The sequence below is a fragment of the Papio anubis genome, chromosome 7, assembly GCF_008728515.1.
Source record: "Papio anubis isolate 15944 chromosome 7, Panubis1.0, whole genome shotgun sequence".
Lineage (NCBI taxonomy): Eukaryota > Metazoa > Chordata > Mammalia > Primates > Cercopithecidae > Papio > Papio anubis.
The window spans coordinates 117,441,402-117,467,058 of NC_044982.1; the positions used below are offsets into that span (position 1 = coordinate 117,441,402).

Here is a 25,657-nt window from a genome sequence, read left to right on the forward strand (position 1 = left end):
TGACAGACAAACAGAGAGCCAAATCATGAGTGAACTCCCATTCACAATTGCTACAAAGAGAATAAAATACCTAGGAATCCAACTTACAAAGGATGTGAAGGACCTCTTCAAGGAGAACTAGAAATCACTGCTCAACAAAATAAAAGAGGACACAAACAAATGGAAAAACATTCCATGCTCATGGATAGAATCAATATTGTGAAAATGACCATACTGCCCAAGGTAATTTATAGATTCAATGCCATCCCCATCAAGCTACCTACGACTTTCTTCACAGAATTGGAAAAAACTACTTTAAAGTTCATATGGAACCAAAAAAGAGCCCACATTGCCAAGACAATCCTAAACAAAAAGAACAAAGCTGGAGGCATCATGCTACCTGACTTCAAACTATACTACGAGGCTGCAGTAACCAAAACAGCATGGTACTGGTACCAAAACAGATATTTAGACCAATGGAACAGAACAGAGGTCTCAGAAATAACACCACACATCTACAACCATCTGATCTTTGACGAACCTAACAAAAACAAGAAGTGGGGAAAGGATTCCCTATTTAATAAATGGTACTGGGCAAACTGGCTAGCCATATGTAGAAAGCTGAAACAGGATCCCTTCCTTATATCTTATACAAAAATTAATTCAAGATGGACTCAAGACTTACATGTTAGACCTAAAACCATAAAAACCCTAGAAGAAAACCTAGGCAATACCATTCAGGACATAGGCATGGGCAAGGACTTCATGACTAAAACACCAAAAGCAATGGCAACAATATCCAAAATAGACAAATGAGATCTAATTAAATGAAAGAGCTGCACAGCAAAAGAAACTACCATTAGAGTGAAGAGCAACCTACAGAATGGGAGAAAATTTTTGCAATCTACTCATCTGACAAAGGGCTAATATCCAGAATCTACAAAGAACTTAAATTTACAAGAAAAAATCAACCCCATCAAAAAGTGGGCAAAGTATGTGAACAGACATTTTTCAAAAGAAGCCATTTATGCAGCCAACAGACACATGAAAAAATGCTCATTATCACTGGTCATCAGAGAAATGTAAATCAAAACCACGAAGAGATACCATCTCACACCCGTTGGAATGGCAATCATTAAAAAGTCAGGAAACAACAGGTGCTGGAGAGGATGTGGAGAAATAGGGACACTTTTACACTGTTGGTGGGACTGTAAACTAGTTCAACCATTGTGGAAGACAGTGAGGTGATTCTTCAAGGATCTAGAACTAGAAATACCATTTGACCTAGCGATCCCATTACTTGGTATATACCAAAAGGATTATAACTCATGCTACCATAAAGACACACGTACCCATATGTTTATTGCGGCACTGTTAAAAATAGCAATTGGAACCAACCCAAATTTCCATCAGTGATAGACTGGATTAAGAAAATGTGGCATATGTACACCATGGAATACTACGCAGCCATAAAAAAGGATGAGTTCATGTCCTTTGTAGGGACATGGATGAAGCTGGAAACCATCATTCTGAGCAAACTATTGCCAGGACAGAAGACCAAACACTGCATGTTCTCACTCATAGTTGGGAATTGAACAATGAGAACACTTGGACACAGGAAGGGGAACATCACACACTGGGTCCTATTGTGAGGAGGGGATAGGGGAGGGATAGCATTAGGAGATATACCTAATGTAAATGACGAGTTAATGGGTGCAGCACACCAACATGGCATGTGTATACATATGGAACAAACCTGCACGTTGTGCACATGTACCCTAAAACTTAAAGTATAATAATAAAAAAAAATGTACACCTGAAGTGGCATAATCCAGTGGAGCTGAAGGCTGTTTCTTGTCATTGCAAGGAAATTGCAAGGAAAACTAAAGAGTTTTGTTAAGCAGTCACTGATACATATTAGAACCTTGAGATAAAGCAGGGAAAATATGTATTAAAATATGTATTAAATATCATGCTAGGCAATTTGTGTTTATCCTACTGAACCCTCATATGCCTCTAAGAGAGAACGCTTTTGTATCTGTCTGCCTGTCTGTCCCGTGCCCATGCACACTCAGAGGAAGCCTGCCTGACCACAGCCTGGCAGCGGGCTCTGCTCCATTTGGAGAAAAGGACTGTTGCAAAAAACAGATGAAAGTAATTGTGGAGGAAAGCCACTGAATGCACCTAGAATAAGCAACTATCCATTATCTTTATAAATATAAACTGACAACTAAGGATTGATCATCAGACATTTAGAAGAAAACTAAACAAAACAAGGGCAAGTTTTAATAAAAATTCTTAAAAGCTAGTTATAGAAAGAAAAATCCTTATTTTGGTGAAAGGTATCTGTCAGAAAACCAACAGCCATAAAAAAATGGACAAAATTGTGTATACCTATGTAACAAACCTGCGCGTTCTGCACATGTACCCCAGAACTTAAAGTATAACACAAAAAAAAAGATTAAAAATTTTCACTACAGAGTAACAGATAATTTAAGCAGAATTGAAATGTAAGATAAAGGCTAATATTTTGGATAGATATCACCAAAAAATGGTTATTACTAATTATGTATATGAGTTCTTAAAATCAATAAGAAAACCACAAGTGCAATTTAAAAATGTCAAAGTCATAGAGTATAAAGAACAATAAAAATTAGTGGTCAGGAAAATGCAAATAAAAAATATCTAGTAAGAATTAAGTACATTTGTAATTTTAGTTTTTTAAGGGTATGAAGAAAGAGTTCTTTCATGTGCTTCTGGCAGGAGTGTAAATTGGTACAACGACTTTGGAGAGGAATTTTGCTTTATTTTCCAGAATTTTCAGTGTGCATTCCATTTGCCCTACAAATTCTCCACCAGGAGTCTATCCTACAGAACTATTTATATAAGTATGAAAAGATATACATATTAGGATATTCATGGAAGCAGTACTTGTTAGAGAACCTTTAAGTTTTCTTCTCCAAGAATTAGCTCAGTTTCTTCCAGAAATAACTTTTCCAGTTATTTATCTTGGGCATTATCTTTCATGCTATAGGCTTAAGAAAATGTCTAGTGATCCTTGGTTACCCATTCATGTTATTTCAGTTATCCACTGGCATTTAAGACAAAAGCAATGTGAAGGTTTCCTGAGAACCCTCTGCACCTTGTGAGAGTTTGTTAACAGGCTAAGTTCTACAGAGTCAGAGAGTGGGGTACCAGTCAGCAAGCTGCCCTTTCTCCAATTCCACAATGAAGACAGAAGTCTTGCAGCACCCACCTCTCATCCATGTCCTAGTTCCTTTCCGTATTTGGATGAGGAGGCAATGCCAGCATTCTGAACGTGTGTGTCTGCTGGGAGTGGGGGTGCCTGTTCCACAGACAGGTTTTTTCACTTCTTTCCCCATTTTCAGTCACATTCTCCCCTTCTCCCCTCCCTTTTACCTGCTGTCTTCCTCATCCCAGACCCCCTCTGCACACCTGGGCTGTGATTTCCTCTGCTCTGTTAGTGAACATTCTCCCATTTGCTTTCTGTCTTCCAAAAACCTGTTAAAATCATTTGCTCACTGATGCCCCCACTCCAGTCTTCTTGGTGGTTTTAGGTCACTTTTTTTTTTTTTTTTAATTAAATCCCTTTAGTATCATTTTGAAGGAATCTTTGGAGAAAGGGAAGAAAAGCTCACGTGCTCAGTTTGTCATCTTGAACCAAAATCCTAAAGTATTATTTGTAATGTTAGAAAACTAGAGGCAATCTAAACATCCTTCAGTAGGGAAGTACGTAAATTAATAATGCTACATCCATTGTATGGAATACTCTGCACTAAAAAAAATTAATAACTTAGCCTTATATGTATTAATATAAAAAGATACCCATGATATGACATTAAAATAAGGACACAAATTGCAAAAAGTATGTGTAGTAATATCAATTTTAGAAAATATCTATTTATTGGTATTTACAGAAAGGGCTGGAGAATACACAATGAACTGTGAACAGTGGTTATTTACTGTCAAGTAGTCTTTACACTTGAAGGCAGTAGTTCAAGTGTGAAGTTTGTATAAAGAGGGAATTCTACCTTTTTGCTCTATTTCATTTGTCTTGCTTGAAATTTTTACAGTGAACATGCAAAAAATATTAGAAATTAATTGTCATACAAATGTAAGACATCATAGTATTTAAACGTCCAATGTTTCCCATAAAGAAAGCTGTTCAATGAATAAATTAAAGCTTGCAAATTATAGGTGATCCATAATACTTGACTTTTTTCAATGCTGACCATTATTGTTATTCAAAACTTTTAGGAGAACATGCTTAAAAGTAAGCATACTGCCAGTTTATTTTTGAAAGCCTACAGATCTTTAAAAATTCCTTCCAAGTCTAAAACTCTATGACAGTCTAACATGTTGGCAGGTAGTACAGGTCTTGTATAATCAATTTGTGCTTGGGTATGCTTTTATGTCTGATTTCTTAACTGTTGTATAATGACATTAGTAAACTGAACTGACTGAACTATGCCAAACTTTGATATTTCAGCTAAAATAATTTTACAATATCTTTTATTAAGAAAAAGGCAAGTAATACAAAATGTCAATCATTTAAATAAACATTTTTTCCCCCAAATGGCAGAGTTCAGAATAATTCACATACAAAAGGAGAATTCATAGCTTACACTAGATAAAGGAGTTCTAAAGTCTTTCCCATTAAAAAAAAATTTAGGACTCTAGAACACATGAAAGTCTATATTTTGGAGCATGTAAACAAATTCAAATAAACAGAAATTTGGAGCTCAAGTCTGCAGAGTTTCATTAGTTTACAACCTCAAATGAGATGAATAAACATCTTATCTCCTGAAATATGTGTACCATTAAATGTTATGATTTCTCTAGCTTTGCTTGGAGAAAAGAGTAAGCATTGTGGTGAGTTGGCCTCTTCCCCCAGCTCTACATAGGCCACTCCTCCTATGAGTTATGGCTGGGAAGGGGCCAGACCCAAGGCCTTCAGAATCTGAGTCTAGTAGGCTAGACCTTGATGGTCAAACTAAATTAAGCCAGAAACTCAGAGTTAAGTTTAATGTACCATCACTATAAATGTATCAGCCAATGTTTCTGGAATACATACCTCCTTTTTCTATTTAGTTTTTAAGTTTTAAATTTCAATTTTTATATCTTAACTCTATAATTACACCTTTAGTAAGTTTTAGTAAGTCTAAAGCTTTTTGAAATAAGCAAAGTATTAATAAATAATGTCCAGTGTTAAAGATCAGAAGGACACGTATGTGAAAATGCTTTGGAGATTGAAGTATTATATATGTGTGGTATGACTACTATTATGAACTAAGTGAGAAGCCTAGGGTGAGAGGAGGGACAGGATCAGGAAAAATAGGGGTACTGGATTTAATACCTGGGTGATGAAATAATCTGTACAACAAACCCCCATAACACAAGTTTAACTATGCAACAAACCTGCATTTGTACCCTTAACTTAAAAGTTAAAAAAAAGAGAATCCTAGGGATGCTCATTTAAATATTGAGGGCTTTAAAAATCATTTAAAATGAGTTGATTCAAAAAGAATAAAATACTAAGGAATACAGCTCACCAGGGAGGTAAAAGATATCTGAAACTTTAATTCAAAACACCACTCAAAGAAATCAGAGATGACATAAACAAATGGAAAAACATTCCATGCTCATGGATAGGAAGAATCAGTATCATTAAAATGGCCATACTGCCTAAAGCAATTTACAGATTCAATGTTATTCCTACCAAACTCCCAATGAAATTCTTCACAGAACTAGAAAAAACTATTTTAAAATTCATATGGAACAAAAAAAGAGCCCAAAGGCCAAGGCAATCCTAAGCAAAAAGAACAAGGCTGGAAGCATCATGTTACCTGACTTTAAACTATACTACAGGGCTACAGTAATCAAAACAGAGTGGTACTGGTACAAAAACAGACACATATACCAGTGGAACAGAATAGAGAAATAAGGCCCAGAAATAAGGCCACACACCTACCACTATCTGATCTTCAACAAAGCTGACAAAAACAAGCAATGGGGAAAGGACTCCCTCTTCAATAAATGGTGCTGGGAGAACTGGCTAGCCATATGGAGAAGATTGAAACTGGACCCCTTGCTTACACCATATATAAAAATCGACTCAAGATGGATTAAAGACTTAAATGTAAAACCCAAAACTATAAAACCCTAGAGGACAACCTAGGTAACACCATTCTGGACACAGGAACTAGCAAAGATTTCATGATGAAGATGCTAAAAGCAATTGAAACAAAAGCTAAAATTGACAAATGGGATCTAATTAAACTTAAGAGCATCTGCACAGCAAAAGAAACTATCTACAGAGTAAACAGATACCCTACAGAATGAGAGAAAATATTTGCAAACTATACATCAGACAAAGGTCTCATATCCAGCATCTATAAGGAACTTTCACAAATTTACAAGAAAAAAAAAAAACCATTAAAAAGTGGGCAAAAGACATGAACAGAAGACATACTTTTCAAAAGATGACATATGTATGGCCAACAAGCATATGCAAAAAAGCTCAATATCACTGATCATTAGAGAAATGCAAATCAAAACCACAATGAGATACCATCTTACACCAGTCAGAATGGCTATTAATAAAAAGTCAAAAAAGAACAGATGTTGGCGAGGTCATGGAGAAAAGGGAACACTTATACACTGTTACTGGAAGAGTAAATACTTTCCAATCATGGTGGAAAGTAGTGTGGTGATTCCTCAAAGAGCTAAAAACAGAACTACCATTCAACCCAGCAATCCCTCACTGGGTATATACCCAAAGGATGTAAACCATCCTACCATAAGGACACATGCATGCATATGTTCACTGCAGCACTATTCATGATAGCAAAGACATGGAATCAACCTAAATGCCCAACAATGACAGATCAGAGAAAGAAAATGTGGTATATATATACCATGGAACCCTATGCAGTCATAGAAAAGAATAAGACAATGTCCTTTGCAGGAACATGGGTGAAGCTGGAGATCATTATACTTAGAAAACCATGCGGGAACAGAAAACCAAATACCACATGTTATTACTTACAAGTGGGAGCTAAATGATGAGAAGACATGGACACACAGAGAGAAACAACAGACACTAGGGTCTACTTGAGGGTGGGAGGAGGGAGAGGATCAGAAAAAATAACTATTGGGTACTAGGCTTAGTACCTGGAGATACAATCTGTACAAAAAACCTCTGTGACATGAGTTTACCTATATAAAAATCTGCACATGTACCCCTGAAGCTAAAATAAAAATAAAAAATAAGATTAAATGAGGTGATTAAATCATCATCTTCAGCATTAATAATACAGGTCTGCCTTTTTCATAGAAATCTATTTTCTATTGTTACTGGGGAATCTGTCATTTAAAAAAAATACCAAATATTTCACAGGGAAAGTTTTATTTGCATTACAAATAACTAAAGGTAATTCTAGAAACAACAGGAAACTAAAAAAAAAAATTGTAATCCTAGCACTTTGGGAGGCTGAGGCGGGTGGATCATGAGATCAAGAGATCGAGACCATCCTGGCTAACATGGTGAAACCCTGTCTCTACTAAAAATACAAAAAATTAGCCAGGCGTGGTGGCGGGCACCTGTAGTCCCAGCTACTCAGGAGGCTGAGGCAGGAGAGTGGCATGAACCTGGGAGGTGGAGCTTGCAGTGAGCTGAGATCGCACCACTGTACTCCAGTCTGGGCGACAGAGCAAGACTCCGTCTCAAAAACAAAAAAAGTTCTGAAATCTTGAAAGCAATGATACAAACATGAAGTGTTCATTTCCTTTATATTGCTTATTCTGCAGACCAAACTTATGCAAATAGCTGAGTAAATTTTGTGTATCGAATCAAGTTTTATAGAAAATACTGTTTTCATAGCCAGAATTCATAAGGTAAGAAAACCAGAACCTTCATTGTTACCTAGAAAATTGTGAAGAAACCTACCACATATCTCTTTGGAAAAGGTTTCAGTGTTTGACAACGTACAATGTAAAAAATAGCTGTCAAAGAGTTCAGAACAGCTAGATATACCTGGTAATGGTTTCTATATGATCTCAAGCAATCTCATGTATATTTACTTTTAAAATATACAGACTCCACAGAGCAGGAACAGTGGGTTTGGTAAAGAGAACACCTGTGAAGAGAAAAGGGCCATAACCAATGTACACTTTAAAAGGGTGAATTTTATGGCATGTGAATTATAGATCAATTTTTTAAAAAGAGGAGAATACACAAAGCACCCCAGGTGATGTAAGTGCTATAGAAGGAATCTCTGTTTGTCACCTCTGGAATCTGCTTTCACTAGAGCCTGCTCTTTTGTTTCTGTTCTCTCTCCTTTGCACACAGGACCTCATGTAATACTGCCATGGATGCTACCAATTTCATGTGCACCCCACTGATCTCTGAGCACAGGAAGTTGAACTCGACTTTTCGAATCACCTCTCCATTGACTTTTTTCTTTTCTTTCTTTTTTTTTTTTTTTTGAGATAGTGTCTTGCTCTATTGCCCAGGCTGGAGTGCAGGGGCACGATTACAACTCACTACAGCCTTGATCTCTTGGGCCCAAGTGATCCTCATGCCTAAGCCTCCCAAGTAGCTAGGACTATAGGCATGTGTCACCGCATCTGGCTGATTTTTAATTTTTTTTGTAGAGATGTAGTCTCACTAGATGTTACGCAGGCTGGTTGCGAACTCTTGACTTCAAGCAGTCCTCCCGCCTTGGCCTCCCATAGTGCTGGGATTACAGACATGAACCACCCTGCCTGCCCCTCACTGACTCTTGGTACTTCCATTTTCCCTCTGCCTTCCCTTCATCTATTTTAGGGAAAGAGGAAATGTTTATTCCACGATTTTGATGGAATCAAAACTGACAATCTCTCTGAGACAAAAGAAAGGGAATGAACATTTTTCAACTGCCTAATAGGTGTCAGGGGCTCTGCTGAGTCTTAAATATCTGCTATCCTATTGAATCGCATGACTACTTATAAGGTGAAGATTCTTATTCCCATACTCCAGATGAAAACAACAAGGCTTTGAGAGCTTCCTCCATTCAGACATCCAGTGGATATTCACCCAGATGTCTATTTTTTCTTCAGGGGGCACAGCTTGAAAACTGCTTACAGAATAGAACTAACTATAGCCAAGGAAAACGTACTAACAGCAACACAAAACTAATAAAAGTGGCATTGTTTGCCGGTACATTTGAACACAATCACACTTCAAATCATCCCCAGAAGAACATTTCCCATTCTAGGAGGCATGATGTTTATGGAGATGTGATCTCATAGCAGTACAAAAGAAAGGAGGAAACACACAAACACTATTTTTCACTATTAAAAAGAATATACAAAGCACTCACTGGGAAACTAGGTTTTCTGCCACTCTAGTGGCTCCTGGGTTTGCCAGAACAAATTGAGCAGTTTTTCTTTGATTGGGTTTGTCTCAGAGTCCCATCTGCCATCCCTTTCTCCTCCCCCCAATAAAACCAAGTTAGTTTTGGCTGCATTTGACTAGATGGGGAAGGAAGAGCTGCAGAATATGGAGCTCCTGGGTCTGGAGTTAACTTCTGGGTGATCCTGATATTTGAAAGTTGCAGACATAATAGTCTTCAACTGCTGCAGCCATTGACTGCTGCATGGCCAGTGGCACACCAGAGGAACTCAGGTTCCGAGGCTGCCCACGGATATCATCTCTTGACAGGCTACCACACCTGGAGCTAGACTGCCTGGGTCTCAACCTCACCTCCACCTCGTTATGGCATGGTGACCTTGGCAAAGTACATAATCTCTCTGTGCCTGCTTTCTTACATGTAAAATGGGGATGGGAATAGCTTCTTTTCCCTGTTGAGATAATTCAAAGATTGAATGCGTGTAAAGCATTAAGAATAGTGCCTGACACATAGTTTGTGTTAGGTGGGTAAGTTCCTGTTCAATAAATAATTAAAAGATAAAAATGAATATTGCCATTCATTAAGTAGCTTAAACAAATGGCTCCCTTATATTATTTTGTTAAGTGATTTGTACATGCTTACATGTATTAGAAATTCGTAAAAAGTAATTTGTTCAAGACCAGGCGTGGTGGCTCATGCCTGTAATCCCAGCACTTTGGGAGGTCGAGGCGGGCAGACCACTTGAGGCCAGGGGTTCAAGACCAGCTTGGCCAACATGGTGAAACCCCATTTCTACTAAAAATACAAAAATTAGCTGGGCGTGGTGGTGCATGCCTGTGGTCCCAGCTATTCAGGAGGCTGAGGCAGGAGAATCACTTGAACCTGGGAGGCGGAGGCTGCAGTGAGCTGAGATCGCACCACTGCACTCGAGCCTGGGTGACAGGGTGAGATTCTGTCTCAAAAAAAAAAAGAGTAATTTGTTCCACCGGTTTGTGGTTTTTATCAGATAGAATGCAAATAGCTCAAAAGTCCAGAAGGAAGTATCAATAAAGATCTTTTTGCAAAAATGGGTTAAAAATGGCCTCTCAATATTGATATTGCCCAAAATGATTGCTGGAAGATTCCACAGCTTTTCAGAAGACATGCACACTACTATGTATAGGTCTGCTGTCCCAGGCAGATGAGGCCGAAAGAGGAGAAAAATGGCTTTTGCTTTAGACCTCCAGGGAGTGAAGGCATAGACAGGATCAATTGTCCCTGGCCACCTCAAATCCCAACAGAACAAACACTGGCTGGTCTCCGCACTTTGCAAAGAGCTTCTCCCATCTTAGAGCAACAGTTTGGGCTGTTATCCACTTTATAACCATGTTTCTCTTGGGAGAAGCAAAGGCTGGTTTAAATGTATAGATATTAAATATTTATCTGCAAGAAGGACTTTTTTATTTTTTAACGTTCTCCACCCAAGCTTCTCATTTCAAGGCGCAGGCCAGGCGGTACTTTGGCATTCCCCAGGGACACTGTCTGCATGCCCCAGGACTCTCGGACACTGCTGTGTCTATCTCACAGTTCTGAAGGAATACATCATCTGGCAGGGACAGATGGCTTTCTCTGGAAAAAGACCAAGCTTACCCAAATAGTTGTTGCTCTTGTACATCTCCGTGATGTTGATTTTTGTGGCTCCCTGGGGAATCTCCACGACGCGGTGGTAGCCCAGGCTGGTGAGGGCATGCTTAAACACGCCCGACACAACCTGACAGCCCGTGTTGTCTCCTCCACACACCCCACATTTGTCCACGACTTTGTCGGAGCCTAGGTAGTCATCACAGCCAATGCTCTGCAAATAGGCAGAAAACAAGAGACTCTTATAGTATGTATCAGGAGCAGGCAGGAGGAAGGAGGGGAAAAGATCTCTGGGCAAGAAACTTCTTTTCCAGCTATTTATGAAATGTATGTTCTAGGAGTGGGGTGGGAGCCACAGACAGTAAACCAGATAAGTAAATAAAAAACAGAGTTTATTTGGTGGTGTAAATGATCAGGAGAAAAATAACACTGGAGAAAAGACTGGGAAGATGTAGGGTGCTAGAAATTCACTTAAACAGGTTGTACACTGAAGTTGTTCTACAAATCCCCGTTGGACTCTGGGAGGGGAGAAGATGGTCTGTGCTGGAATTTTTATACAAAGAATCTCTCTTGAATCATGACAAGCACCACACCTGAAACTGGGGTTTGCCCCCAAGTCGTCTCATATATGCTACACTTAGCAAAGTATCACCAAAAGTAGTGTTCCCCGGACCAGTTTCTTAGGAAATTGAATTGTTTGGGAGCTGAAACTCTACTGGTAACTGTGGCTCTAGAGGCCTGAGAAACAGGACTTTTTCTTGTTACCCCAGAGCACTTTTCCCAGAGCAGAAGGATGAAGGTAAGCAAGAGCCAGAAACATCAACAAATGGGATCATAACCTGCTAAATCACAGAGTGCTGTTTGTGGAGCCGGTCTCATCAATGTATAAAGGAATTCTGACTTTCCTGAATTCCCTCCCCCCACAAAAGGAATCTTCCCATTAAGCATTCTAGGATCTTTTTGCTTTATCTCTCCCTCCTCATTCATGTTTCCGTTGGGACCATTTTATGTTGCATACAAAAATTAAACTTTGGGCCAGACATGGAGGCTCATGTCTATAATCTCAGCACTTTAGGAGGCTGAGGCAAGAGGACTGCTTGAGCTCAGGACTTTGAGACCAGCCTGGGCAACACAGTGAGATCTAGTCTCTACAAAAAATAAAAAATTAACCAGGTATGAGGGCACACACCTGTAGTCCCAGCTACTCAGGAGGCTGAGGTGGGAGGATCACTTGAGGCCAGGAGTATGAGGTTACAGTGAGCTATGATTGCATCATTGTACTCCAGCCTGGGCAACAGAGCAGGCCTTATTTTAAAAAACCAAAAATTAAACTTTGGAACAAAATGGAATGATCTTCACAAAATCTTTTTCCACTTCTGCAGCTTTCCACTCCTGACCTCATAGGGCTCAGGATCATATTTCCTGAATCTAACATTGGGACTCATGTTCTGAACAAAGAATTCTGTCACTTTTCCATGAGCAGATGGAATTGAGTAGATTATGGTTTGGACAATGAAATGTTGTGAGTACAGGATTATTCACTGGGTCATGAGGATATGGAAAGATACTTGAAATCAGAATGGTATTCTAATTCTTGAGACACATGTTCTCCAAATCACAGGCTTGTCTCTTTCTTGCATTCTAACTGCAATAATTAGACCACATCTCAAAGGCAAAGTGATCAGCAACCAGTCAAAGTCCACTTTAGATTTTGTTATGCAACCCTGGGTCTCTTCATGTAGGTCCTATAGGTCAAATCCTGTGGGCAGAGTCAAATCAAAAGGTGTTCATTCCTTCCCCTCTAGCTGCATGCCTGATTGAAACCTTTCTGCAGGCACTGCCCTTCTATATTATTGCTTCCATATTCCCAAGTGCACATTGACCCATCAATAATGACTGGTCTCTCTTCACAAATAGCATCTCTGTAAAACATTACCTCTGACAGTAATAGGACATCATCTCAATATGTTCATCTACATCCAATTAGCCTTTCCAAATGCCATGTTTGCTATGTATTTCTCCTCCCTCAAATGCTTCTCACCCTGCCCCATGCACATTTTAGCAGAAAAAATAAGGAGTATGTTTTCCATGCATAACATCCATAGCCCCACCCCCCTTGAATTCTCCCTTGCTTTGAAACAAAAAAAAAAATGTCACCAGCAACAGGGGTTTTGAATAGTAGAACCCATGTTATCAAGGCAAGATTCCAACTGAATCAAGGAGATGCCTCTCACTTCATCAAGGGGGAAGGTGGACAGGAGAGGTGGTCAACACCCATTGCCTGCCTTGTCTAGTGACATATCACACTCCCTCTCTTCCCAACCTCCAGTCTGTTGCTGCTACCCTTGGACTCGACTTGTCCAGACTGAGCTCATTCTCATAGGGGTCCTTCTGTTAAAGGGAGCAATGTGTACACAGGTAGGAAAGAACACAGAATGACACGGCTGAAGTGCAAGCCTGCTGGGAGGGATAATACGAGGCTGGAGAGTTCAGCGGAATTTGTCAAGAATCTTGTTTGCCAGATTGAAGAATTAGCTTTTCATCCTATGGCATCAGCAACCCCCAGATGTCTGGAGAAGGGGAGAGCCATGCTCAGACCTGCTTTTCGGTGGTAACAATGGCTGCAGTGCGGAGCGGGCCTCACCTAGGGTGAGGACAATGAAGCGTCCAGTGAGTCTCTCTCCTGTAACTAGGGTGTAGGAGATATTTCAAGAATGAATGAGAGTCGCCAAAGATGGGACAGACGTCACATTAACCACATGAATCCTCAGCCCCAGCCCAGTTAGAATGGCAGTATACAAGGAAATTACACAAGCATGGACAGCTTCAGATAACCACAGACACAGACAAAATGTCATTTCATCTTGTCAATCAGACATTATATGAAAATGCTCTGTACAATTTGATGGACCCACCCCCACCAGATTTCCTGCACAGCATGGTTGCTCTAGATCAATCTAGACATGGGAAGGAAAAGCTGCAAGAGTTTTTCCTGGTAGATGTCCAAGTAGCCTGGAGATTGGTTTCAGTGAAGCATGTGGCTGCAAAAGGATGCCAAGAACTAAAGATGACAGCCTGTTTCCCCGGATCCATGATCAATGGCTTCCTTAGAACACACTAGGAGCACTCTTCAGTGGTCTAGTGGCTACCCAGGCCTCTAAGAGACTGAGTTCCCATGGAGTTACCAAATATCTCTCCTTTACTTCACAAAGCAAGAGGGACAACTCCAGAATGAGAACTAGGCAGACAACATATATTCAATACCTTAATATATAGCTGAGGCCAAGGGCAAATTACACACATGACAACTGTCCCTTCTCCTGCACAGGGCTGTTGTGAAGATCAGATGATGTAATGAGGGACGATTTGGACTGGATGTCTAGGAGGGCATGGCTGAGGAATGACCTCTGGACTAGGATCTGAATGATATGAAGGACCTGCCATGACAAGATTGAAACACGTAAAGATGTATTTCATCACTGATACTGTTGAGTGACTACACTGAAAAGGTTGCCCGGAAAATCCCAAGGTGAATCAGACACAGGTCCTGACTTTGGGAATCTGAGTCTAACAGGAGCGATCAGACATACACACAGAGAATCACAAGCTATCAGGCAACAAGGAACCCCTGCATGCTCTATGTCATGCTGGACAGGATCAAATCTCCTTTAGAAAGTCGATAATTAACAATTGGGTACATAGAGTCTGGAGGATGTTGCAATATCCCAACCTGAATGAGCGGAATGGGGATGGTGTGAAGGGATTTGAGAGATGCTTACGATGCAAAATGAACAGGACTTTGTGACTGTCCTCATCCTCCTCCTTGCCATCTTCCTCAACATTATCATGTCTAACATTTATAGTCTTTAATATCTTCTAGGTCCTCTGAAACATACATGTTTTTCCATTTAATCCTAAAAAGCCATCTGTGAGATTGCTGAAATTTATAGGAAACTAAGACTTAGAAGAGAGGTTAGGTAATTTGCCCAAGGCTAAAATGCTAATAATAGGTAGAGCTGGGATTTAAACCCAGGCCCCAAACCAAAGCCCATGTTTTTAATCATTAGGTAAAAGTTTGGAGGTCAAAGGATCGGAGGTCGTGTTGAGGGTTCTAGCTTTGTTGAAGGAGTAGTGGCAGTGACCTAGGTGCAGAGGAACAAGTTCAAAGCATGGTTACCATGAAGACTGGAGACAGCCTGGCCTAGAAGTGACTCTGACTTTCTCCTCTTGCAGGATTATGAGGGACCAACCCCATTATGTATCTCTCTTACACTGGCTATTTTAACATTATACTTTACACACAGTGTGGGAACACATATTCCAGCTCATCTTCCTATTGCGTTACTTTCTTATTGTTATAATGTTTTATTTTGAAATAGTGTAAGACTCAGAAGAAGTTTAAAATGAGTGCAGAGAGTTTCAGTGGTCTTTTACCCAGCTTTCCCTAATGATAATATCTTGCATAAACAAAGCACTTTGTCAAAACCTTGTATGCCATTGACAGAAGTATAATACTATTAACTTAAGGATAGGCCTTGTTTGTATCTGTCATCTTTTAGATGCACTTTTTTTGATGTTTCATGAATTATTATCACATGTATAGATTACGTGCTATGACTTTCTTTAAAGCAGCTGATACTCGCCTCCAAAACACAGCCGTATAATCATTAGGTATAATCATTAGCTGATGTCATTTATCAGGAAAAACAGTTTGTAATAATGGAAAGAATGTTGGGCTGGGAACCAGAAAACCTGGGGTGCAGTCCTGGCCCAGTCCCTGGCTTGCTGTGTGATGCTGGATTGGTCACTTGTCTTTGAGGTAGGTGCTGAAAACATTTCCACCACCATCCAGATCTTCTTCCCAAGCACAGTGTTCAGAAACGAATCTGGCCTGAATTCTGGTTTGTGTATCAGGAGGCTGATCAATTGGTCACTGACAAGGAAGACTTAGTGCTGACCTATGTTTAGACTCTTTCAGAGGCACCACTGCAGTGTCATCGGGGGTGCTTAGGGTGGGCAAGAGAATCTGCGTTCTTGTGCTGTCTGACGCTGATGAGTGCTGTATCTTTGGACATTCTGATGAGTTGTTCTTAACCCTGGGATTTTTTTTCTGCCTGGATAGGGATGGAACAGCTACCCCTTAGGACTGTTGGGAAAATCAAATGAGGGAAACACAGAAGGTACTTAGCAGAATGCTGCAATATGGTGGTTTCTCAGAAAATGCTGGATTTTGTCATCATTGTCTTCATGTATTTGATTTTGTCTGAAGTCTATTCACTTTTAAGTAAATCCCATCATCATATAACCACCTGGACCCACCCCTACTTCTGTAACACTTTCTACTACTTCTGAGTGAGAAATATTCTCTTCTTCATTTGGTGAAATTCAGAAAACTCTGAACAGCAAAGAACAAAACAAAAATGACCAAGGTTCACCATAAAGTCAAGACACCTTGCACAGCTTCTACATTCTCACTGCTCAAACAGCACCCATTGAAAAAGGCCAGAAAGAACATCTACTCTCTGATCTACCTTTATTTTATGTTTCTTGCTCATCATGTACTGCAGTTCAAAATAGATATTTCTTGCTGTTACAAAGACCAGTGGATAACCATCAGATGTCCTTTGTATTTTTTCCAGTGATTTTTGTAACACGTTGTAGGAAAATTTTACACATTGCAAGCCATCACAGGAGAAATTGCTCAAGAATTACCCCCAATTGTGTGCCAAAATTAACCTGAATGAAATTTCCTGAGGGAAATGAGCAATCTGGATGACATATTTGGAGGTGAATTTCACAGGGAGGAGGCCTCTGTCCGTCACGGCAGGGTAGGCTGGTGCCAGGCATTCAGATAGTGGAGGTCCTGATTCCCTAATGGGAAGCAGATGTGTCTGTGTGTGCTCAATAAACATATGAGACAGGGTAACCTCAACTGTTTGGCTAGATGACCCCCACAGGTAAAACAACGTGCCTTAATAATCATGCTGGTAGAACAGTATGGGAGAATATTAAAATGATTAGTAGCTGACACCAATTTACTTATATTTACAGGGAGCTAATTCGTGGAAATGCATATGGATGCCAGAATGTTTACTCATGACATTCTGTTGAAAGAAATCCTTTGCATATGATAAATATCTTCCTGTTATTACTGTTAGGAATGTAGATCAATACCACCTTCCTGGAAAGCAATTTAGCAATATAGACCGTTTGATCCAGTAAATTCTTCTTCTAGGAATTTATGCTAGGAAATAAGAAATCAGGCCAACAGTTTCTGTATGAAGGGCTCATCACAGTATTATTAATAAAAAATTGGAAACATCCTAAATGTTCAACATAAGGAAACAGTTAATCTATTCTGGGTGGATCTTTTTCCAGTTGTTATTCTCATTAAAATCTTCTAACACTTATGCCTATAAAACTGACCTTCAACATAGTTCAGTAAATGTTTCCTGAGCCAACCTCAACTATGTGCCAATGCAGTGGTAGGCAGCAGAGACATGAAGGTAAAACAAACAAGGTTCCTATTTACGGTCTAAATCGGGGGTCAGCAAACCGCAGCTAGTAGGCCAAATCTGGCCCACAACCTGTTTTTATAAATAAAGATTTATTAGAACACAAACACTCCCCTTTGTTTAGTTATTGTCTACGGCTGCTTTTGTGCTGCAACAGCAGGTTGAGTAGTTGCAACACAAACAGTAAAGTCTACAAAGCCTAAAGTATTTAGATTTGGCCCTTTACAGAAAAAAAATTGCCAATCCCTGGTCTAAACTGAAAGTCAGACACAATCAAATCACTTCAATATTGTTTGTAAATGTTGAGAGGGAGATGGGCAGAGTCCTGTGCAGCCAAAACCAAGCTCAGGTAGATACATCCAAATCTACCCCTGATTGCCCTCATCCTGTATCATATACACCCACTTGATTTGTTCCAAAGTGACTCAATTGTAAAACAGAAGGCAGAGAGTTGTCTTCCACAGTAGTCTTCAACTTTTTTAAGTAGAAAAAATGTACCTCAAAAATAAAATCTCATGTGGAAATCCAAAGCTCCACCATGTAAAATGAGAAAAGCAGAACTGCTTTGGTTGAAGGACTGTCAGGGTTTAGAAGCCCAGCTTTTCACCTTCCTGCCTGCTCTTCTTCCTCAAGGTGAGGGCTTCTCAACTCCAGCTCTACTGATGTTTTGGTCCTGAAAGGTCTTTCTTATGGGGGCTGCCTTATGCATTGTAGGATGTTTAGCAGCATCCCTGGCTTCCATCCACCAGATGCCAGGAGCATCCCTCTCAGTGTGACAAACAAAAATGTCTCCAAACATTGCCAAATGTTCCCCATGGGAACAAAATCACCCTCAGTTGAGAATCACTGCTCTTTATTTCAAAGCTCATGGGACACCTAGGAGCACATGACAGATTCCCCAGAAAGCTTTAAAATGATGGCAATTCCATAGAAGCACATGAACAGCCTTTGTAAATGTCAGAGAAGCTAATAAGCAAAGAACACTTAATTATCCAATTTCCAAAAATAGTTCCTTACTGCTATCAAACCTTCTCACGTTCTTTAAGAATGCCTCTTGGCTTAACTTCAGCATGAGTATGATTATGTATTGCAAAGAGCACAGTACCTGGGACAGAGTAGGTGTTTAATAAGTGTTTGTTGAATGAAAGAACAGCTGGTTGAGGAATCAAAAGATCAAAGTTATGGGACCAACTTGCTCTTCAAACTGGCTCATCTCTAAGGTCCCTTCTGGTGCCAAATTTTTTTCTTTTAAAAGGAGATACAGCCCTGATATGAAGCAACCTGCCATGTTTAAAGGGAGGGAAATTTGCTTTATATACACAAAATTATATTGGAAACAGGAATCAATGGAGATCAAATTGACAATGCCATTCATTTGAAGAGAAGAAATGGTCCATGGGATAAAAGGTATGTTGGCTTCCTAAACGAAAGCAATTGTAAAACGAGTGATCTGGTTTTACTCAAGCTTATGGCTGTCACTTTTCAGTACCTCATCCTAGTTTATAATAGGATAGCATCTTATTGAAGGACTCAGATGGAAGAAAATGTTGGCGCTCTTGTAGGATAAAACTGGGTAAGAATCAACTGCAGCTATGTTTACAAATCTGAAGAAAGGAGTCCCGAGAGGTAAACATATCATATGCTGTAAGATAATTGCCACCTCCCCCAATTCCCACTAGGGTCATCGTTCTCTGGAGGGTGGCGATATCCCAAACTCTAAACTTCTAATGCTTTACTTTCTTAATTTTCCTCCTCCATGGATTGAAATGGGGGAAGGAGGAGATAGGCCTGAAATAGCTTTTGACAGTGATAATTGCTCTATTATAAAAGTAAGGTAACCATATTTTTGTATAGAATACTAGAAACCTCTAAATTTTCACTTTATTTTTAATGTATAGAGCTGTATGGTGAATTGTGTTTAAAGAGATCATAATATGTCTGACCAGATTTTATTGTAATTTTTTAGTGTCCCAGGAGGGGCTGGCAGCAGGAAAAAACCACGTGGGATGGGTCTGTTAGAAGCTGTGGTTTGGGGCTGATAAGGGGTCAAGACTAGGAAGTTCCTTGCAGAACAGAGCAGAGAGACACGGCCTACACCCCATAGGGCAGAGTTCTGGAAGCCAGGTTATCAGCAAAAAGGCAAGAGCAAGTTGGGTTGATGAACTCTGATCCAGAATGGAGGTTGCTTGCACACTGGCCTGATTTACAGGGCCTCCTGAGCGCAGACGGCCTGAGTCTACCACTGCAGGTCACAGACAGAACGCTCTCAGAGGACCGTCCCATGGCCAGAAGGCAATAATGGAGATTCATGCTGGCATCCTCCTCATTTCCTTAACGCACAGCCAAATGTGCGTTTGCATTTTTCTCCACAAGATGGCACCTCTAAGCCTTTGCAAGAGGGTACTTACCTAAACAACTAGTTTAAGTAAAAGAACCAAAGATTCAACATTTAAAAAAAAGAATGACTGTTGAGAAACACAAGAAGGGTGGACCCAGAGATCCAGGATGACTGCATATTTACTGTGCTCTTATGTGCAAGTTTCTGCCATGTTGTTAAGGCATGATTTCATTTCTTAAAAGTTTTTTTTGGAACATCAAAAAAAAGGTGGGTGAAATATTCAGATCTTGTAATTTCCAAAATGGTCAAGAAAAATGCTTTAAAATCTGTGTAAATGAGTTACAACATTGGGGAATAGATGGGTTTCTTAGGTATCATTGGGCCATCTCCAGGGATGGCTGAGAGGATGGACTGGGTGAGTGGGAAGAGATGATGAGAGAAAAGGCTGGCGACCAAAGTGTGGGATCTTAAATCCGAAGGCTCTTGAGTGAGAAATGGCAGGCTGCAAAGCTCTGTTCAGAAGATGTCTGTCAAACACAGGCAATGGACTGGAGATGGAAGAGACTGGAGACTGGGACACACAAAGACAACTGCATTAAGATGGGCACAAAGTGATGGAGGCCTGGACCAGAGAGATGAAATTAGAATGGAGGGCAAGAGCCCACCAACATCACGCTGAAGGAATGGCCAACTGGACTGAAGACGGATGTTCTATCCAAGGTGAAGTAAGGAAGACCGCGGTTCCTGGCCTGAGAACCTGGAAGAATACTAGTGTTCTTGAGGCAGAAACTCCACTGGGGGGCAGGCGCCATCTTACAGCAAGGGTCTGAGCATGGATCTTGATACTCATTAATTAATTCATCAAATTTAGTTATAATAATTCTCCCCCATGCTTTCATCGGAACGTTCCTCTAAAACCCTATGCATTTTTATTTTAGCTTTTTGGCTAGGACTCCTTCTAAAGTCTATTTTATAATTCTCAGTTTTTTAAAAAATCAAGACTAATACGTGTAAGGTTCTTGTATTGGTTCGAACCCTGAGAGTGTGCCGACAGACAACACGAAGCGATGTGGAGCAACATGCTGTTTTAATGAGCGCCTGGATGCAGGCGGGCTGAGGCCGAAAATGGCGTCAGCCCAAGTGAGGACAGGGCAAAGGTTTTATAGTCTCCTGTAAACAGGAAGTGTCCTAGTCTGACATTACTGCTGCGTTGTACCTGGATGGCCTCTTTTTCGATTTTCATGGGTACGTGTCTTCTGGCCGGCTCTCTTCCTGCTTCTGCTATTTTGGTGGCGCACGCTGCTGACACAAGTAGCCTTGCGCCTTGGGACTGGGCCTGAGAAGGGAGGGGTTATTCATCTCCTTAAGCTTTCAGGCCCTGGGGGAGAATCTCACAATAAGCACTGGTTTATTTTCTCTGGCCCCTTGTTACTCAGTGTGGTCCATGGACCAGCAGCGCAGGCATCATCTGGGGCATTTTAGAAGTCTTGCACCAGTTCCCGGGGCTACTGAATCAGAACCTGCAGTTTAACAGCATTCTCAGGTGATTCCTATGCACATTCAGGTTTGAAAGGTGCTGCTCTACACTGGGGGTCAGCAAGCTTCTTTTGTAAAGAGCCAGACAGTAAATACCTTAGGCATTGCAGTCATATGGTCTCTGTCGCAGCCACTCTGCTGGATTGTTGCAGTGTGAGAACAGCCATGGACAACTTATGGCTATGTTCCAATAAAACTTTATTTACACAAACAGGTGGCTGGTGGATTAGGCTCACATGCTAGATTTGGTTTACTTGCTAGATTTGGCCCATGGGCTATAACTTGCTGACTCTTGCTCTAGATGACTCAGAGACATTCTGAGGTATGAGAGATTGCCACTCTCTATATTAAGTGGGTCCAACTACTAGAAGGTCTCTGCCGTCCCTCCTCTGGATGTCAGAAGTCACCTCTTGCAGCTGGCAGTGCTTTCCTGACTTCCTTATTGGCTGTTTTCACCAGGAAATTGTTGAAGAGCAAATGAACTGTCACAGAACTGAAAGAACTCCCTGGTCAATAAATGTCGCTGCCGTAACTGGCTAGCCATATGCAGAAGATTGAAACTGGACCCCTTCCTTATACCACAGAAAAAAATCAACTCAAGATGGATTAAAGACTTAAATGTAAAACCCCAAACTGCAAAAACCCTGGAAGACAACCTATGTAACACCATTCTGGACGTAGGAACTGGCAAAGATTTCATGACAAAGATGCAAAAAGCAATCACAACACAAGCAAAAATTGGCAAATGGGATCTACTTAAACTTAAGAGCTTCTGCATAGCAAAAGAAACTATCAGGCTGGTGTGGTGGCTCATGCCTGTAATCCCAGCACTTTGGGAGGCTGAGGTGGGCAGATCACCTGAGGTCAGGAGTTCAAGACCAGCCTGGTCAACATGGTGAAATCCCCCCACCTCTACTAAAAAATACAAAAATTAGCCAGGCATGTTGGTGGGCACCTATAATCCCAGCTACTTGGGAGGCTGAGGCAGGAGAATCACTTGACCCCAGGAGGCAGAGATTGCAGTGAGTTGAGATCACACCATTGCACTCCAGCCTGGGCAATAAGAACGAAACTCTGTCTCAAAACAAACAAACAAACAAACAAACAAACAAACAAAACCCCTGAGATCTGGCTAAATAGAAAAGCCTAGTTTTGCTTCCAGTGCGGGAGAGAGAGGAAAGGGAGAGGAGAAACGAGGAGATGGTGGAGAGCCAAAGAGAAGCTCTGAGTGATGGGGGACTCCTAAGGACCTTGAATCTGAAGTTCACTTCCTGGGATTTAAAGAATTTAACAAAAATTTCTTTTCTACGTACCATATGTTCAAAACATCTTTTCTTCTAGACACATGAATGTTCACCTAAGAGCCTTCCTAATAATGCACATTACACCTGCAGGTGATATCATTTTCTGAGCCCTAGTTTTGTACCTGTAAAATGAGGGGATCAAAGTATAATTTACAAATCTCTTGTGAGGCTTAAATGAAATGTGTAAATGAAGGTACCTAATTCAGAACTGGCACGAAGTAGGGGTTGGTAAAATGATATGCCTTTCTTTCTCCTTGAGACCCGTCCCTTGGCAGTCTGGCCATGGGATTCCCTTTTTCACACAAGCTACAGATACTTCTCTACCAACAGGGGAGGCTGGTCTATTTGCACTGTCCACCGAAACCCCACTTTCTTTACACATGATTCTCAAGTGGTATTTGAAGACAGAGCTGTAACAGGTAAACTGCCACAATCTATTTGCATTTCAATAATGGTCTGGGACAATGGTGATCAAGGTTTCCAGATATTTTTTATCTTTGTTACTTTTCTCATAAAAAAAAAACTTAAATTTTTCTTTTTTTTTTTTTGGCTAGTCTTTCCTGGTTTGTCTTGGAGACCAGCTATGGAAAGCCTCAAAAACTGGAAAGGGATTATTTTCATTTTAGAAACAGAGCAAGGGAGACTGCTGGGTGGAGCCTATGGGTTGGGCATGTTGGGTCACGGTCTTAGATGAGTTTTAGGTAGAAAACAGATGCAATCAGGGCATTCAAGCATCTCCCAGGGATTTAGGCAGTAGGAGGTCCCATGGATATATGTGACAGCTATTACGACTGAACTGCTCACCACGTGCTCAGCACCTTACCTAATATGTCATCCTGCCTAATTATCTCAACAACCCCAGGTGGTAAGAATTACTATACCTATTTTGCCAAAGCTCCGAGAAGGTAAGTAATAGGTCAAAGCTCACACAGAAGTGATGGTGGTGGGTTTGAAATAAGTGTCTTCCGGCCTCAAAGGCTAGGATCTTTTTCCTCTGCTGGTTGTATTGTCTCTTAGGACAACAGAAACCCTTCTTGTAAGAACAGGGCCTGGTAGATGACTGACCAAGGGCCACATATACACTTATATCTCTCAGGCGGCTCTTGGGCTTTCCCCAACAGGCTTACACACAGGCTTTACTTCCAATCTGAGGCCTCCCCTCCCACGAGGCCTGGCCACATTGCTTCAGCATCTCCTACAGCTTGATTCCATTGCAGTCCCATATTGTGCTGATTTACCCCCCATGAAGGGACATCTATAATACCACCCTTCCTCCCATAACAAATTCCTAGATCCGAAACTATCCACTGAAATAGGAATGATTTTTCTCATTTGTCATCCTGGGAATGGGAACTATTGGTTTGTCAAGTTGAGAGGTATTTATAACTCAAGGAAAAACATCAAGTTCCTTGAGTGATGTCATTACCCAACCCGAGAGCTTGCTCTCTGAGACCAGAATGACTAAGAAATTAAATAAAGATAATTTCCTATTATTCTCTCTTCTAACCATAGATACATCCAATATGAATATTTCATTAGGAAATAAAGACATTGTGTTCCATGCACTGTCAGAAGGAAGAAATTTGGCTGAAATGTTTAAACATGAAGGCTCCTTCATGCTTTTCTTGAAGGATGGCTAAGAACAGGGTTATCTGTCAAACTCAATGTGTTGCTTAACAGTAATTCAGGTGGCAGCCAGATGAATGATTCTCATGCTGGCCGAGAATTCCCCTTCTCTTGCAACTTTAAACCAAAAGGTAGGGCAATGGCAGATCTGCTGCCCACACGTGGCTTCCAAGTGACTGCACTAACAATATGCACTTGTATACATAAATATTTAGGACACATAAACCAGTTGGAAAAACACTGATCCTTCATCTTCTTTAGTAGAACCTTGAAATTCTTAACTTTCACCAGTCCCTTCTTTAAAATCCAGATTGTATTTATGAGCTTTTAAATCATGCCCCGCAGATGCGTAAGCATCAAGGCTGAATGTTGTGGTTTCAGGTAATCTATACTGCATGTGGTTGTGAAATTTATCTTCCAAAGACACTGCTGTCATCATGTCATTCCTCTGACTCAAAAGGCCTCCTGATGTCAGCTGTCACTTAAACGAGCTGATTATTTCCTCCTAGGCATTATGCCTATATGTGATTCTCTGATTCCAGGTGGAAGGGAGTGCCTAGGGCTGCAGTCGCTCAAGAATAAGCCTTACTCCAGGAGTGGACAACTGAGTGAAGGTAGGGATTTTGACAATGATCCAGTGTCCTTATGCTTTGACAGCAAAAATACTTTGCTGTCATAAAGTGAAAATACATAATAATTAGTGACACTATTTATTAATTATATCTCCTAATTTACTGGTTGGTTTTATGATGATAAAGCCGGTTTATGTTTGTAAAAAGCATCTGACACATGGAAGAAACTCAATGCATATGATGTTTTATTTAAAGTCAAGTTAAAGATAACATAGAGAGCAAATTCAAAGAAACACAACTAAATGATATCAATTCCCAGCTTAAACAGTAGCTGCTTGGAATGTTATTTAGCTAGAGAATGACCTGAATATACTTAAAAAATGTGAAACAGCAGCAAATATGGAAGTAAAAAGAAAAGCATTTCTCCAGCAGAGGAGACCATACTCTGGTTAAAAGAGAGAAAGAGCCAAAGTCAAAAAGAGTTGAGGATTCCATTTTGACAACTTATGGACTCTGGTGACTTTAGGTTCCATAAGAAAAGTGTGCTCCCACTATTCAGAGAGGTCTGCAGAGGTGCTCCTGGGCATCAAGAAAAGCAATATAAAGAAATGAAACTGGTATTTGTTGGTTATCTGATACGGTGAATATATTTACTACCATTTTTATAATGGAAGAAAGAAGGAGATTAAGTAACTTGCCTGAGGTCACACAGCCAAGTGCTAGGATCTGTGCTCATACCTATCTAGTTCAAAAA

At 40.5% G+C, this 25,657-nt stretch overlaps 1 protein-coding gene across 3 annotated transcripts in view; it reads right to left on the reverse strand.

Annotated features, from left to right (window-relative positions):
- THSD4 (thrombospondin type 1 domain containing 4) overlaps window positions 1-25,657 on the reverse strand; it is a 680,084-nt gene that overhangs the window by 114,482 nt on the left and 539,945 nt on the right. For all 3 annotated transcript variants that reach the window (XM_031668519.1, XM_021940676.2, XM_031668520.1), the window contains one exon: window positions 11,022-11,226. In XM_031668519.1, coding sequence (XP_031524379.1) covers window positions 11,022-11,226 — 205 coding nt within the window. The remainder of the gene's footprint in view (window positions 1-11,021; window positions 11,227-25,657) is intronic.